Here is an 18,546-nt window from a genome sequence, read left to right as displayed (position 1 = left end):
ATCTCAAAAAGTTGGATACTTCCCATCACTAAAAGATTCAAATCAAAGCAATGCTATTTCGGAAAACATTTCTCCTAAATGACGACAGCTGAATATAATAAGTCAAGTGAAATATTTTTTTTTAAATAAAAAGAAAAAAGAAACGAAGATGATGAGTTTGTGTTTCTTTCTTCATTAGTCTTTATAAAAATTAATTATTCTGAAACTTTTTCAAATTTATCAAATTATTTTTTTTTATTTTGAAACTTTAGATGTATTAATTTAATTTTGTTTTTAATATCTTTCAAAAAAAATTTCTTACTTTGCACAGAGATGAAGATACAAATAATCAAAATTTTCAAAATATTATGTTCTTTTTATACAATATAATTTGATTTTAAATAGCTTGTAAGCAAATGAATATTCTTTTTTTTTCTGATAATAATATTTTTGTGCTTTGTTTGAGAGATCTTTCCAGAATTCAAAACTTAGGAAAATTCTACATCAATTTTGAACAAAATTCAAAAATAATATAGGATTAAAATAATAAAAAAATTATACTTCCTTAACCTTTTTACTATCGAAATCTATTCAAATTTTGATTGTTATGTGCTGTTCAATAGCTTTAATAAGAAATGTTTCACTTATGCCGTGAATTAAATCCTATGTTCATTTCCAGAACCTCAGTTTTTTATTGTGCAAATAAAGACTTTTGTATCAGTAAAATTATTTACGAATAAGTGATAGGTAGCATTTATTTGAATTACAATGTATAAATTCTGTGGCATTTGCTTTATTTCACTCTATGTCCCGTATGGTTAACAATTTCATCGTTATTAAATAAATTTGTTTATAATAAACATCTTTGAGATTTCTTATGATACATTTCTTGATTATACTCTTTGAAAATAAAGAATATATCTTTATATAATAATTCTAAAAAAAAAAGTAAATAACTTGCTTTTACTAAATCGATTCTTCAAAAAATAATGAAAAAAAAATATTAGGACTTTATCCTGATAACTTTCGCTGACTTGAATAAAAATACAAAAAATTATCAGCATCTGAATTTCAATGAATTCGTAGAAAATTTGAATTATGTCTTGAATATGAATACAATTTAATGAAAATCTCATAACAGTAAAAAATGTAAACATTAACAAAAGAAAAAACATTAAAATTCAGATAAATGCCATTATTTTTAATAATTACAACTTCAATAAATTATGTACCTGTTTAATGATTTCGATTCAATGATTTTTCTGCCATTTTTCTTTCTATAAAATTACTTATAGAAATAAAGTTACATTTGATATTACGACGTTGTAATTGAATGTCTCAATCTCAAATATGTAGGGAACTTTAATATATAATTAAAATAAAATAGTTTTTTGATACTTCAGTAGGTTATGTTTTACATAGAGAATTTATAGAATAATTTTGTTTCTAATAAACTTAGTATTTTCCACGTCCTGTTTTTATAAGTTTGAATTAATTAATTGTTTACCTTTGTCGGGAATTAACAGGATATTTCAATAATATTTTTGCAGGTGGTAATTAATAGTAGAATCAAAACACAAATGCTGATTAATGTAACAAACTGAAACATAGTTATTTGAAAATTTTAAAAAATTACCCATTTTATCTTGTATATAATATTTGATGTCAAAAGAAAGGAATAAATTGAATATATACCGTTTCTGGAGTTTTCCTATAAGTATATTTTTGAAAAAGTCTGTAATACAGAAATTTACATATTTAATATCCAAATTAATCATTCGGAAATTATTAGTTTTAGTTTTATTATTTGTTTCATATTTTTTGTACTAATATTTATCAAAAGGGTTAACTTTACATCATAATTCTGGTGTATAAAGAATTATGATGTCGTCCAAAAGTTTCGAAATATCAGCAATTTATTAAGAAGGAAACATCATTCCTTTTTAAATAAGTAATCAGAATTCATCAAAAATTTGGCATTTTAGGAATTTCTATTAGCTTTACAAGCTATCTAAAAAGAATAAACGTAAGAATTTTTTTTAAATACCATGTAACTGATAATTTTTTGAAGCACATAGGATAGAATTCTTTATTGTAGGCTAAAGAAGAATCTTACTAAAGTCATCTTCGATTTCAGTTTCTAGAGAAATATTTTAATAAACAAGGAATTTTTATAGATAAGCATTATTATTTGTCGTATTTCAGGGGAAAAAATTATCAATTTTTAAAGAAAGACAAATCTAAGTTGAAAATAAAAGAATTTATAGTTCTGAATCCAATCTTCAGAAATTTTGATTCATGTTTATGTGATTAAAAATTTCCACATTGCATCTGTTTTATAAAGCAGACGATTTAAATCAGTAACTTCTTTGGGAGTTCAGTTTAGAATAGTTAGAATTGTTTGCTCTTGCATTTATTATATTCGTTACTTTGCCTTTTATATCAAAAATCTAATTATTTTGTAAAAAATTCATGAATTATACAAATTTTTAATTTATCAAATACTATTGAAAATACTCCCATTTATAAAATCAACGGATATTTCTATAAGCTTTATAAACTGAAACATTCCCTTCTTCCTTAACCCTTTTTAAATCGGATAAGCTTCTTTACTTTGAGACTAAACATTTTTTTCCATATTTACATTTACCATACAGCGGTACCAGCGACAACTAAATGTATCTAGTATGAGTAGTTTTCAGCAAATGTTTACTTGGCGCTGAGCACACTGGGAGTTCCGCCATGGTAGAGAGTAATTCCTGTCTCTAGCTGCAAAAGAGCTTGCCGAGAAAACAAAGTGGCCATATGGCTGCTTATCAATGGTCCCGATATGAAAGTGTGAACTAGGTCCTTGAGGAAAACCATCTGCTGTGATCCTGTCGGGACAGATTGTTTAGAAAAACGAGACTCGCCTTCATTGGTCGAAGAGAGATTTTTCACCCTTTGAATACAGTTTATCTTAACTCTTTCAGGAAAGCTTATTTATGTACAGAGAGTGTACCATCTAGACTCACTGTCTACTAGCCTCTGTCTGTACAGTTGCATAAAAGGCTGGATTATTTCTGTCAATCCCAGCGATAACTTCTAAAAAAGTAATTTAAATTTAAATTATTCTTAGCTCAGTTTCAGCATATAAAGCATTTAAAAATAATAGCTGGATTTAAGAATAGTGATGTCAGTTTATTTTATTATTATTTCAGCAAAGCATAGATAGAGAATTCATTTAATTTAAGATCATATTTTGCATGCAGTTTGAATCCGAAAATTATTTTCATTGATTTTGGATGTAGATAAAAACAATAATTAGTAATGATAGAATTTCTCTTTAGAAAAACAATGAATATTTCTGGAAGTTTTATCTCTCTAAGCAAATCTCATAAATAATTATTTTTTATATATTTTTAGAAACATTGAAAAGTAAATTCACAGAGAAATTAAATGTATTGTACAATTGAGCTATCTATAACATAAGACAAAATAAACAATCCACGACTAAGCCAAAGAAGGTATTATATATGCCGTCTCTACAAAGTAACCCCACCTAGAATAAAGACACAAGCAAGACTGGTCGTTACTGAAAACTGGAAACCGACATAATTTCGAAAGCTTTCGAAAAGCCTTTTAAGCTATATAAGAAAAATAAAAAGATTAACGGAAAAGAATAATTAAAAATCAATCTATATTACTATATATAATTTCAAATATTATTGATTATGTTTACACTAGGTTTACAGCAAATAAAAAAAGTATTATTCAGTTTTCAGAGAAATAAAATTATATATCATTATCACGAAGAAAATTGGTAAATGTTTAAAAATTTTATTCTAATAAAAGACACAGAAATATAAAATGCATCGATTAATTTTGTGAAGACAACTTAATAGCATTTGACTTAGTATAATCTTAAGGTGTACGTACACACTTGAAGATTTTTTTTAAAATTTTAACTTTAAAAATCCAGTTTTTTCACAATAGGTAATTAATATATGTTTAAACTCATTTCAGTGAGAAAAAACCATATTACAGTAATTATTAATTAATGAAATAATATTTAATGAGCTAATTAGCCTGTTTTTTGAAACATGATATCTTAAATTCTAATTTGTAAAGACACACAATTCTAGTTGGAAATGATGCCTAATATTAGTCTTCATGTTGTCTGCCTCAATCAAGTTTAAAAAATGTATAGATTTTTTTAAACAATTTTTTCATCAATGATGAATAGAAAAAGCGAGATTTTTTCTGTCATTTTAACTTTTAAACAGCTATTAAAAATTTATTTCTATAAATATAATTTTGGTTGAGCGACAAAACATCCGCTATTTCATACAGATTATTTTGATATATAAATAACTGTATTTGGTTCATTTCTTGTTGAGTTATGATTGTTTGAATGAAGCGACATAGTGGAAAAATATCATTCTTCATAAAATGAGTTTTAAAAACACCGTAACTAGAGCTTTTAATGAAAGCACCTCTAGAAAAATAATTATAATCGAGAAATATTTCGAATATTGACAATATCTTGGTATCGTTTGAAAGCTAAAGAATCAGAGAACATTATTAAGCAATAAAAAAATATTCGATATTGGGAACGATTTTTGAAGTTTCAAGTGTGTACATACACATTAATTAAGACATTTCTTTGAATTTGCTGCTTATAAAAAATGGCTTGTCTGATTCATCGTCTGATGTCAGAAAAAAAATATGAAGACGGTTTCCATTATTTAGCTTAAAGATAATTAAAAATGTTTGTTAGTAAATCATTAATAAAGCGACCACTCATCAAATGACATTATTTACTTAAAATTGTATATTTCATTCATATTAAAGCAAAATTTATTTTTATTTAATAAAATATCCTCCGACGTGAAGACTTGATTCATATTACAATTTTATAATGTACATGTAGTTTGGCTATGAATTAAAAAATGACAACAACTTATTTAGGTGAGTGTATTTTAAAGAAAAAAAAACTGTGATAACAATTGTTTCACTAAGGAACAATTAATAAGAAATATGATTAACTTCAAAAAACTTTCAGCAAAAATTTCTCAATTATCGCATGTTGTAAGTAATTAGAGCGGCCGAAACGTCAATATGAAGATTATCATGTTGCGCCCATCCAAAAGATAATTTTAAAACTTAGAGTATTTAAGATACATATAATTTGAATAATAATCTTTTCTCCGAGTCTTTTATTTCACATTTGAGTTGCCCAAGTGAATAATTGAGGACATAGTTTCAAGACATACAAAAATTATAACTTTCATTTCATTAATTTTGGTAACTATTTTGTACTAACTCTGATGTTCTTATTTAACTATTATTTTCAGCATACTATAGATAAATAGGTCAATTAAAAAAACCTTGTTTTTTTTCTTATAATCACCAATTATCTAATCAGAAAATTCATTCCACTACATGAAGTCTTTTTTCTTTTTCTTTTTCTGCAGAATTTATAGTAGACTCTGCCAATACTTTTCCAAAAAAGCGGTATCCTGACACATAATAAAGGACTAAACTCAAAAATCGTTAAAGAAAGCGAATGAGAGTTTAAAAAGTATTGGAAAACTAACTGATAATTTCATATTATTCAAGAGGAAATAAATATTCAAAATGAAAATTGAATGAATTGTTCAATATTTGCAACCTGGAATCACAAAAATTAAAAATGAAGGGATTTAAAATATTATTTGTTCTGATAAAAAGCAATACGTGATTTCAAAATGACCAGCTACTACTTAAGTTTGGATATTTTTTTTTATCTATTTACCTCTCTTTTTTTTATTTTTCATTTCTTTCAGCAGATAATCTGTTTTGAATGGTTCTTCTTCTCGAACATCAAACCCTACACATGACTATCGGTAACAAATTGAAATACCAAAAGAAAACACAGTTCAAATCTAACAGTCTGTTCCTTAAAATGAATCCTAAAGTCATGAGTTTTTATTATTTTTCTCTCTCTTCATCCGAAGTATTTGTATTTGGGATATAAATCCTTAAGGCCCTTGCAGTAAATTCGAGGAAGCTACACTTTGAGGGCAATAAAGTTAATGGTCGACTTCTTTCAACGTTTTTAACAAAAGGCGTCGCTTGGGAGAAAAGAGAGAGGATTGCTAGGGATTTTTAACAGGACTTCAATGACGTGTGATATTTGAAGCGGTTCGTTCAGCAGAAGAATCAGCACGCTTCAATTCATTCGGAAAGCTTGCCTTCAGAGCAGATTGGACTGCTCCTGATGATAACGTACTTTTTATGGGAAATTATGCTTATGCCAATCAGATGCCAATCCAATGGATCCACTGTCTGCCACCAAATTAAATAAAATGCTGAGAGGCATAAAGAATTGGAGTTATCAACAGTATTTTTTTCTTTTATGACAGTCCTAATTGATATAAATTCCAGATATAATATGAATGACAAATGAATCTCAATAATTTAGCAAGAGATTTTTGCATGATTGGACGGCGAGGTAAAAATATACTTTTTGCTTAGATAAAAATAGCAATTTCTCTATGCCTAAATATATTGATGATTTCAGGTTGATGAAAAACTTTTTTGATGGATCTGTTCAATCTTTCAGAAAGAAATTCACCGTATTAACTTTTAACTATTAACGGTACATATAGAATCAACTAACCTTTAAAAATTATTTAATTACTTTTTATTAAATGTAGTTAGTTCTCTTGAGGTAATTTGCCTAATGTTCCATGTTCTGGTTTAGAAATCATTTGGAAAAAAATTCGGACAAAGTTGTCTTACTTACTCTCTTCACTTGCGTAGAAAATGAAAAGAATTTTTTTTAAAAAAAATTCGCCGAAAAAAAGCGTTAAATATGTCAAATTTTGAAGAAGATCAACTGAGAACCTATGAGTTTTTACGACAAATTATTATGATGAATTGTTTTAGTTTTCCAAATTTTGTATCTGTTTGAATTTGAAAAAAAATATTGAATCTAGGTGGGTTTTTTTATGACTCAAAAATATTTTCATAAGAGTTTTTTTTTAATTTTTTTATTTTGCTATATCTTAAATAAATGATTTGAGATCTAAAATTGCTATGGCAACCATAGAAATCGATTAATCAATATCGCAAAATTTCATGTTTTCAATTTTTAAGTACTAGCTAAGAGGAAATGTTGAAACAAAATTAACGATTTAGAGAAATCTGAAAACTTTCAGGAGTAATTCTGAAATTTTTTCTAATATCTTTAATAAGATTTTGGAAAGGATGCTTTTCCTATGTTCTTACTTGCACATAATTTCTTTTTTACTTTTAAGAAGCAAAAATAATTTTATAAAGCAATTTTATACGAAAACAATTTTACAAATATTTTTAGAATTACTTTAGTTATATTTTGTTTTATCAAGACTAATTGAATCACATAAAATCACATTTACGGAATTATGGGGAAAATAAATTTTATTTGCAATATTTTCTGTGGTTCTCAAAATATTTTAATTGTTTTCATTTCAAAGCAATTAAAATTATCAACGGAGTTTTTGAAAGTCAGTAAAAATTATCATTTTCAATGAATTTTTTCTTTAAAAATCTATTTTCATATTATATATCATCTATCTGTTTATTGAAAATTTATTAATTCAAAATCTAGGAAGGGCAAATAAAGTATTAGAAAATATAAATGCGAAAAAATTAAAATTTCGAAGAGAATGAATTGTCAAGTGAAAAAGGAATCTTTTTCAAAAATTATTTTATATATTTACTTTATATTTATAAAGAAATCTACTACTTTTCTCTTTATTTTCTCATGTAAGGGAAAGTTTCTTCATTTAGAACACTTTAACATATTATTTTAATGCACAGTTATAAAAGGACGCAATTTTTTAAAAAAAATAGTAGAATTTTTAAATTATTTATTTATTTTTAAAAGTAATTAACTATAGAAAATTATTGAAAATTTATTATTGAAATTATTATTTATTATTGAAAATTTATTTTTAATTAACTGTAAAAAAATGTATCAAAATTCTTAAAATCGATCTAATGGAAGATACTGACTTTCCAAAAGAAATCACAAATTTCTAAAATACGATTAACGCAAAATTTTTTACCCTCATATTCATATCAATTCTGAACCCAAATATATACTTTTCAATTTTATATAATTTCTTTTATCTTTGGATCCTCATAATAAGAAAACCCCAGAACTTCTGCCTTTGTTCTTTTCAGTCAACATTTAATGTTTTCCTTCTCCTTTTATTTTAATTTTTTTTAAATTTCTTTGGCTTTAGCTTATGAAAAATTTGTGAAAAGTACTAGTGATTAGAATTAGCTCCTAGAATAATTCTCTTATATATGCAAACATAAGAAGTATAGTTCAAAATTATGTTTCAACACAGTGTTTCTTTACTTATTCTATATTTTTTATAAAAAATTAAACTAAAAATCATGATTTCAATAGGATGATAGGTTACTTATATCATTTTAATATCGACATTGAAATATTATTAAGTACCAGATGGTATTATCAATATGAATAAAACAAAAACTACTATTACCACTACTACTACTAAAATAAAAAAAGAAATTTATATTAATAAAATGATAAATGTTAAATTTCGCAGAATTTCAAAACAAAATAAGTAACAGTCTAAATTTCCTTAAGTCGTAAGCATCATCCATACAAATCTTTTCTCTTCTCAATCATATATTATGAAAATATTTGCATGATAAAAGGTTATTAAAAGTTATTAAAATCTCTTAAATAACATTCAGTAAGTATAAATTTTAGAAGACTTGTGTAACTTTCAAAACTATTTGCTCCAAAGATACACATATTTTAGATAAATAAAGAAATGAATGATCAACCATTTTCATTCGTACTTTATTCACCGAATTGTATGCAATATTTTCTAAATAAAGTGAAATAAAGCTAGAAAAATTAGTAAATAAATAGATGATTTTTTCTTTCATTAAATCCTTTAAAAATTGCATACTAAAAAATTTGATCTGTTATTTCAATTTGGAATGTTCAATTATTTACTTAATGCTTATTCCTACAAACCTTTAAGATTTGTATTTTACTGATTCTAAAGAAAAATATTTAAAGGTTTCTCTGTTTTCGAATCGATAAATCATTCCTATTCATCTTATTGAATTTTAATCCAATTAGTAGTTTTATTATGACGCTATTCTTCTTTTTCTTTTTTCATTAAAAATTTAACACTAGCCATCTTTGCAAATAGGCTCGGAAGGAGTAATAATTGCTAAAATCTTCATATAAATATTTTCTGTGATGCCTTTCTCAGTAAAATTATCCTAAACTTTAAATTTTGATAAACATAGAACTTATTTTGATTTAGAAGCCTTGCATAGTTCTGTTTATTGTCGTGTGCATTTCCTTAATTTTCTATCGGCATTTTTATTCATTTATTTATATTATAGTAAAAAGAAGCAATATCTGAAATGGGTTCATTTAAAAAATTATTCATTTCATTGCTATTAAAATTCACTTGAAATCTTATTTTTAAATACAAACAGACTTTATAACCTTTACGCTTTTAAAATCTGATTGTATTTAAAAATTATTTATTATTCTGCTAAATAAGCAAGCACTGAAACCTACGAACACTGAAAAATATTTTTCAGTTCATTCGAATTTTCAAGTTTTGATCATCATCAAAGGATTAAAAGACCAGGATTAAATATTGTTAGCAACAATGAAAATGGGTTGAATTTTATTTGAACAATGCAATATAATGTTGTAAACACTTTTGAAAATTTTGAAAAAATTACAGGGCAGATTGATATCGTTCAAAAGATAACTTTTTTCAGTTTTAAGAAGATGTAGAAAACATCTTTAAAATATAGCATTTTTAGAAAATATTGAAATTTCGCTTAATTTTGAATTATTTAAAATTACAAAAAAAAAGTGCCTCAAGATGGAAATTCTTATTTTTCAAAGTATATATATGTCAAGTTTAGTAGTTCTAGGTCTGAAAGTCTGTCCTGTTTAGCGCCAACACACAAATATTCATCCTGATTATAAAAAGGTATAATTTTTCATCTTTATATGACCCAAAATCCATTACAATTTATACAAACATTAACCTATCTGTTAGTTAATTTTTTTAGCCATAATTGTAAATTCGGCTCTGTTTAAACATGATTATAAATAAAATGCAATTCTGTTCTTTCACGTTCATTCAGTATTTTAGTATGCCTTGTTGTAAATTTTAAATTTCTTTTCCCGTAATAAAGTAAAACGAAAACAAAACACTATTATAATGAAAATTAACTATTATTTGATCTCCTTTTGACATTAAATATGTATATAATTTTACTTTCATATTTTCTGAAAAATCTGATCAAAGAATAAAACTAGAAAAAGAATTGTATAGTATAAAGCTAGAAGGATTTTGGATAAATTTTTCAATGTATAGTTACAAACGTTGCAAATTTTCATGTAAGAAATACGAACTGCGATTTCCAATATCTGAAACACGTCCTTATCAGGTATTTACTAAAAAAATATACGAAAATTACTTATCAGAAAATATAAATTTAAATAATTTACACTTAAATAGATTCATTGATTGTCTTTTTATTCTTACACTTGTATCAGTAATTATTTTAAATTGTTTTATACACTCGCTTATAAATTATAGATAATTCAATTTCATGAATCCTTAGTTTGAAAAATTAGATAATAAATAAAGAGAGGGATTTTTTCAATTCGAAAATTCACTATATAAAAGAAAATTTAAATTTGGTGTTTTTATAATATTTGGTGTTATTATAAGAACTCATAATTTTTGACATTTTTATATGTATCTGAAACCGCAAGCAGCATTTGAAATCTTAATCCCCAGTTGAACTTAGTTTAAAAATTTCCTTGTTGTTATTCCAATTTTTAAATATTTACCATATATGTTTCTTTTGTAATTTATTTATAAAGAAAAATTATCCATTCAAATGGAAATTCAAAAGGAATAAAGCTTCCATCTATACTTTTCTCTATTATGAGTTCAATACGAAAATATTTTCAATGAAATTTTGAATAAAAAGTTCATTTAAACATAATTTTATTGCGGTAGAAAAAACTAACGGAAAAAATATCATTCAAAATTAAAATTAATTTTAGGAAATGAATGTTTTTGAATTCATGGCTTTTATTATAAATAAAAATTCCTTATCAAAAAAAATCCCACAGATTAATAGGATTGAAAATTACTTTTATTCTCACTGTTTTATTAACTCATTTAGACCTATTACAAGTAATTTACTTCTTATATTGTTCATTTGTTCCTAAGTTATATTATTTTTTCGTCATGGAGTGCTACAGAAATATATAAAGTAAATTTACGTTATATTCTTTGAAAAGTGTAATTGTTTCGAAGCATTTGAATAGTATTATTATATAGTAGTATTATTACATGGCAGATGGTAGATATAATAAATTATACAAATATTAAATATATATTTGTGAAATTATATACATAATTTTTTAATGAGAACTTTAAAAATTTTAACCGTTGAAAAGATTTGACTGGTTTCTTTTTTAAAAATATTCAAAATCTGAAATGAAACTTTTGATTTATAATGGAAAATATATGGAAAACGATAAAAAAGAATCAAGCAATTGATAGGCTTTCAATTTATTTCTTAAAATACTTAAATCTTATACTTTTTTTTCAGATTATATCTGTTATATAAATTCAGTTTATATCTATTTGCAAGCAGGTACTTCTTTAATTTCTTCATTTTCTGCAATCATCATATAATAAAAGATAAAATGTTCCAGAAAAATTAGAAGTGTAAGTGCAAGGGTTTTATGTATTATTGTTAAAGTATATAATTCAGCTGTTTCGTGAAATAATCAATCATGATGTATCAATTGTTTCGCAGATTATATTTTATGAAATAACTAATCATGATTTATCAATTATTTCGTAGAATATATAGCTATTTTTGAAATAAAATAATTGATCATGATTTATCAATTGTTTCGTAGAATATATAGCTATTTTTGAAATAACTGATCATGATTTATCATTTTTTTTTGTAGAATAAATAATTATTTCATAAAAATAACTTATCATATTCCATGAAACAACGGAATTCATACTTTAATGATAGCGTATATACTTAAAAAAGACAAAAGAAAAAAAATCAAGTTGAAAGAAAAAAACTAAACAATTACAGCTGTAGAAAAAGCTAAGCAATATGCAAAAAATATATGCTTGAAAGCAGATAATAATTGAATTTCTGACAGAAATATTACCGAATTTCAAACAGAGAACCTTAAGTTCTGATAATTTTTTTGTTTTAATTAACACCTCCAAGATCCTTTTTATTTCTCGCATGCATGCAGATAAAATAGTTACAAATTATTTTCTTATCAAAAATACTTTTTACATCTTATGCACATTAGAAATAAAGTTCTTATTCTTATTATTAGCTAAGCATGATTACGCATTGGAAATATAGCGGAAAGTGCGAAAACAAACCTTATAGTAGAAAAATTGAGTTATATCATTTACATGAAGAATTCCATTAGCATGAATATATTCATAAATTCAAAATATTTTTTTTAAATTGCCAACTCTTTAGCATGTAAATAATTAGGCAGTTCAAATCATAGGCACATAATAAATGTAATTAAAACCCTTTTAGTTATATAAAATCCTTTTGTATTGTTTTGCATGCAGAGATTATGGAAAGGTTTATCAAAGTTCGTAAATATGTGTTAAAATGTAAAAATCTTTCGTATTTATTTTTGAAATGCTTTTCCAATAGTTAATATGTGAAAACATTATTTTTAAAAGAAGTTGCCTTGTTTCCTTTTAATCTTTTCAATAAAAAAAAATAAGCCAGTAAAAATATCCAGTAAAATCAGTTATTTTAAATACAGATAACAGCTTCGTAATTTATTTTACAAATTTAACTTACAAAATATCTCAGCTCTACTGAAAAATAAGGTTTAAATGTAAATAATAAGTATAAAAAATAATGTTTAAAATAGGGATTAATAAACCTCTACAAAAGGATATTTTCACAATTTCTTTTTAATCTGAAATAGATTTTGAAACCAGAAAATTAAATAATAAATTGCTTATAATTCATTTCTTGTATTTTCTCTAAATATTTTTATGAGGTTATATTTTATAATTCTCAACACTGACCGTAAAATTCCTGAAAAACGTAATAAACATATAAAATGAAAATGTCTTCTTTTTGCATCAAAATTTTCATTGAATATCAAAAAAATCAAATTTATGTAGAGACTTATTGCGTAGTTTATAAAATCTTTCCTGCATGTACTAAGCCTATAGCGTAAATATATATTCTTTTATTTATTTAGACATTTTATAAGGAAACTTGAATACCATTGAATATTTTGAGGTATTGGAAAATGGAATTCATTCAAAATATTGCTATTAAATTAACTGAATAACTTGATTTCATTTGAAGAGAGTAGCAATTGATAAATGCGCCGACTTTAATAAATCGATTTTAAAAACTTCTATTAATTAAAAAAAATTCTCAATTTGAGTCTACAAATCATTAGATCTCCTGTTGGTATATAATAAAATTTAGTCGCAAAATGTCTTTTCTTTGATGCTTTTTTTTTATTTATCCCTACATCTCTAGGAAAAAGGATGTCGCAGAGGAGAGAGGACGGACTTGCGCACGCATCCATGCAGGGGCGCTGCCATCGAAATCTTTATCTGATCGCCCCCCCCTCGGGTCTTACCATTCCAATATTTTTTTTCTCACTTGTTTTTGTCGTGAGACATCCCCTATCTTTAAAAAACCCAATCCTCTGTAATTCGCCCCATGCCGACTTATCCCGCTGTCCAACACCGAGCGATGGCTCCAGAGATAGGGGGGCGCCTCACTCTGATACTGGGGCTGAAAACTTTGGGGGGGAGGGAAGAAGGGATGGAAGAAGATGGAGAAGAAGGAGAGGGGAGAAGGGTGGCACCGCGTCCTTCAAACGACCCTAGCTTTGTGAGCGAACAACATGGAATGTCCCGAAAGCTCTTGGCCATCATTCGATCATCGGAAAAAGGGGCCCCCTTTTCTTGGACATGATTTTCAATCACACTTTTCGGCCTTCTTTTTTGATGAAAGGAAAATTTGAGACTACTTTTTGTTATTTGAGGAAAATATATATTAATATTTAAATGAAATAGTTGAAAATTTTGAAACTATTCAGTCGATATTGAATCCATTAGATTGCTTAGAACAGGTGCAGTTTGGATAGTTTACAAATAATTCTATACGGTTATTTTAATTATTGAATATTTTTAACATATATAAGATTATATGCCATTGGAATTAACTTTTCAATAAAAGAAATACTGTATTCTAAGAACGAAAATAAATGAACCTACGAATTTCAAGACCAACATTTACAAAATTTATAATACTTTAAAAATATTGATTTAACAAATACTGAAAATGTCAATATAGCACACATATACATCTTTTAAAGAAAAAAGAATGTATCTATATTTTGTACAACACTACATCTCTCTTTTTTTTAAGAAAACATCACATGATAAAAAAAATGTTAAATCTAAAACGGATTAGAAAAATTATTCAATACATAAATAACATTTTTATCGTAAATAAGATATTTAAAAATTTGAAACCGTACGGTATTTAAAATGAATTCTTTCATACTATTTTAAACGCAGCTTTTCCATTGACCTTTTGAATATTATTATTAAATTCTTTTCAAATACTTCCGAACATTAGGAAAGAATTAATAATAGAACTAAGCCTAGATGAATAGAATTATTCTTGTATGTTTCTTTTTCTTTTGTTTTTGAAATTTAGTTTACTTACAGAGGTTAAATTTTATGAAACAGTGAGGAAAGCAATTATTGAATAGTACTAACAAGGAATTAATTATCAACAATTTCATCTTTGTTAAACAGTGCCAAAAGCAATATTTGAAAAATAATAAAAAGAGCATAAGATATAAAATGATCATAAATAATCAATTATAAAAATTTTCATTTTTTACATTTAATACGAATGGAACATTAAAATAAACAAACAATATATATAATATAAAAATAAACATTTTTAAAATTAAAATTACTTTTTCTTTATACTTAAATTAAGATTTATTGAACTAAGAAATATTTTTCATAGTCAATTCAAACTTTTATGGGAAATCAAAAAACTCTGCTGAAATAAGTAAAACTCTTTTATATTTTATAAGTGAAACTTTTTAATTGTTTTTTTTATTTGTTTGTTTAGTACTGCGGCTCTAAATAACCGTCCTCATTATTTATATATCTACTATTAATATGTATAATAACATGAATTTAAATATTTATCGACTACGAGCTTCGTTATTCGCTATATATATAAAGAGCGTCTGTCGAGGTAAAGAAAATTACATCTTATAGAAAATTTCGTAAATTTTACGACAAAATGAAGTTGGCTTTTTTCTTTGAATTTAATGTAATGTAAGACACCATGTGAATATCAATATTTAATAGATAATTTAGATTAAACAAAGTAGTTTTGTTTTTTTCAGTTTTAAAATAGTTCACTAGTATTTTAATCTGAAATGAAAATAATTTACAATAAAAATGAAGTAATTTTTCATTAGTGTTTTAAAAATGGCGGAAAAATTTCATTTAAAACATACTACTTCTACCATTGCAGAATTCATAAAATAAAAAAAGAAATAAATAAAAGAAATAAAAAAGATAGAAGGATTCTTGCTTAAATATAGAAAATTCAGTAATATTAGCTACTTAATTTAAATATTCTGTTTAGAAGAACACAAAATGAATAAGATTTTACTGAATTAAGAATAGAAATCTCCATGTGAAACTCTTTTTTATATCAATATAAAACATATTTGAAAAATTTAGTGAGTAATTTAACTATGAATGCAGCTATTTAAATATCTCAGAGTTGGACCATGAATATGATAGGAGTGAATTGAAAGTTTAAATATTTAATTGTATTTATATCTTTCTTGAGTGGATATTTTACATCTAAACACCTTAAAAAAGAACTTTTTTGTCGAAAAAATATTCACAATTGTAGTATGTTTCACATTTCTCACTACATGATTACAAAAGTGAAACCCCTCAGCAAGGACTGTTTTCATCAAATATATATTAGAAATTTCTTCTACGAACTCAGAAAAGGGTTATTAATAGTAAAATATTTTAAACTAGACTTGGAAGACTTGAAGCCACCAGCACATTTCACTTTAAAATTATATAATTCAAATCTTTTCAGCATCAAAATTGATTTCACAGAACTAGAAGAAACATTTCTATGATCGCAGTATTGATCATCATAGGTAGATATTTGCAACACATTCACTTTCTTCACTATGAAAAAAATACCTTCGGGTTCTTGATGACAACATTCCTGAAAGATAGAGGGCCCCTTCTGCGATCGCAGAAGGGACACGATGGACACAGAATTGGATTCCATTTCTTCTCTAGGTGAGGGAAGAAAGCACTAGCGATGGATTCTCTCAAACACTGTCGGGATGTTGGTGACAACATCCCGACCGAAAGGGGCCCCTTCTGTGATCACAGAAAGGGTGGATGGACGCGGAAGATATGAATTAATCCACTGGTCGTCCGTAATAGGGGGAAAGGCACTGGGGGCCCTCTCTGTGATCACAGAAGGGGCATCGGTGGAGGAAAAGGTAGAATACTCACTTCACAGTCTTTGCAGGTCCAGACCGAGTTGGCGTTCTCGCAGTCGTACCTGTCGAGCAGTCTTCGGAAGCGACAGGCCGCCTCGCGCGCCCTCCCGTCGCTCTCTCGAAGCCGGGCCAGGGCCCCGGCGTCGCAGGCTCGCACCAGGCGGGCCGGCTCGTAGGCGTCGCAGAAGCGGAGGCGCACGCTTCGTCCCTGGGCCCCGCACGCCTCCCAGGGCCCCACGTCCTCGTCCAGGTGAAGGCACTGGCGGAAGGTCCCAAAGGGCGGCGGAACTTCGGCGGAGCAACAGCAGCAGCAGAGCAGCAGCAGTAGCACGATCAGAGCAGCGAGACACTCGGTGCGATGACTCCCATGCTCAAATCTCATAGTTCATCGGAATAGGAACTAGGGGCAGGGGAGCGGGGAGCGTAGTCCGGATCGGGGCACCCGTCCACATAGCAGGCGGGGGCCCCGGCTAGCGGCGGCCGCCGGGGGGGCCCCCCACCCGCGCGACCGCCTCCGCGGGTCTGGTGCAGAGCCGAGAGGCGATCATGCTCCGGGATGGAGAAGAAGGTGGCCCGCCATCTTGGTGGATGGGGGTCGAAGCTGGCGGGGCCCTGGGAGCGGAGGGCGCATGCCCCTCCCGGTCGCGGCGGCCCTCTCTTAGGGGCCCCCTCGTCTCTCCTGGCCTCGCGGATCCATGGGAAGAGATAGCGATCGCGTTACCCCGGGTCGTTTTACCCCCGACGGGTGAGGTCCTCGTTCTCTTCGTTCTGCCCGACGACAGAGAGCTCTGGCTCTCCTCCGCTCGGCTCCTCTCGGGGACGGCGCACGCGCACAACGCAGTGCGGAGGATGCGGATCGACCGCACGCTCCTCCCGCACCCCCCGCGCTTTTTAACCCGCTAGTCCACCCCTGCTCCGCGGGACGTGGTCTGCGCGACCTTTTGACCCACCTGACGACACCCCTTCGCCACACTAGAATCGCCCCCGAAAATTTATTCAGTCACTTAAAAGTAACAGATTCCTCCAAACGATCGGGATGAAGAAGATCACGGACCCTCCTCGCCTCCGGAGGAAACGAACGGACATTTGCCGAGTTTTACAAGTTATTTGCAATTGCTCGGACAGCGCATGCTCTGTGGCTCGCTATTCTTTACGATACCACGTGGATAGTTGGAGGTTAATTGGCGTATTTTGGGCAGAGAGTAGGCCTCGCACACACACGCACGGGACACTCCGTTACATGAAATCACTCCGTTCGATCGAAAGAGAGGAATTTCAGAAAAATCCGAAAAAGTTCGTTATTTCCACATCTCGAGAAGAAGGGATTGCGTTCGCTTAAGGAAAATTTGGTTGTAAATTTCCTAACCTTGAATCTAAGTGTTAGAGTGTAATAATTTATTCCTTAAAAAATAGTATGCAAACTCATGATGTGACTTGAGAAAAAAAAAGTTCGAATTCTTGTGCATGGTATATTCATAGAAGTTTTAGAGGAAATTTAGGCAATTAATGTCAAAATGCCAAATAACATCTTATTGTTATTTTTTTTAAAAATCAAATTTGAAATTCATTTTAGGTGGGAATCGAAATTAAAAATTATGTTGCTTATATTCCAAAAAATTTTATAAGATCGTTGAAAAGTAAAAGAATTTTTTGAAAATAAGATCTAATTAATGCACTTCTTTTATTTTTACTTAAATTTAATTGCAAACTTAAAGAGTAATTAAATTCTTATTTGAATTTATTTCTAAAGAAAAGCGTTCCTTTCTCGGAATTAAATACATCAGCCTGATTTTTTTTTCTATATTAGAAGATTGTTGCGCTTAACAAAGAAAATTCATAAGATAACAGTTCAAAAAGATAACAGTTCCTTGTTTTAATAAATTTAAATGAAACAAAAATCAAAT

The 18,546-nt window shown here is 28.2% G+C and overlaps 1 protein-coding gene across 1 annotated transcript in view; it reads right to left on the bottom strand.

The window, feature by feature from the left end:
* The window catches only part of LOC129981906 (uncharacterized), a 178,083-nt gene extending 160,388 nt beyond the window's left edge, over nt 1-17,695 (bottom strand). Inside the window, exon 1 of the mRNA XM_056092956.1 lies at nt 16,656-17,695. Within this exon, the coding sequence (XP_055948931.1) occupies nt 16,656-17,024 (369 nt within the window). The 5' untranslated portion in view covers nt 17,025-17,695. The remainder of the gene's footprint in view (nt 1-16,655) is intronic.
* Between the last annotated feature and the right edge of the window lie 851 nt (nt 17,696-18,546).

This window comes from Argiope bruennichi, chromosome 8, assembly GCF_947563725.1.
Source record: "Argiope bruennichi chromosome 8, qqArgBrue1.1, whole genome shotgun sequence".
In the NCBI taxonomy this organism is placed as follows: Eukaryota; Metazoa; Arthropoda; class Arachnida; order Araneae; family Araneidae; genus Argiope; species Argiope bruennichi.
This window is presented reverse-complemented; position numbering and strand designations above follow the sequence as displayed.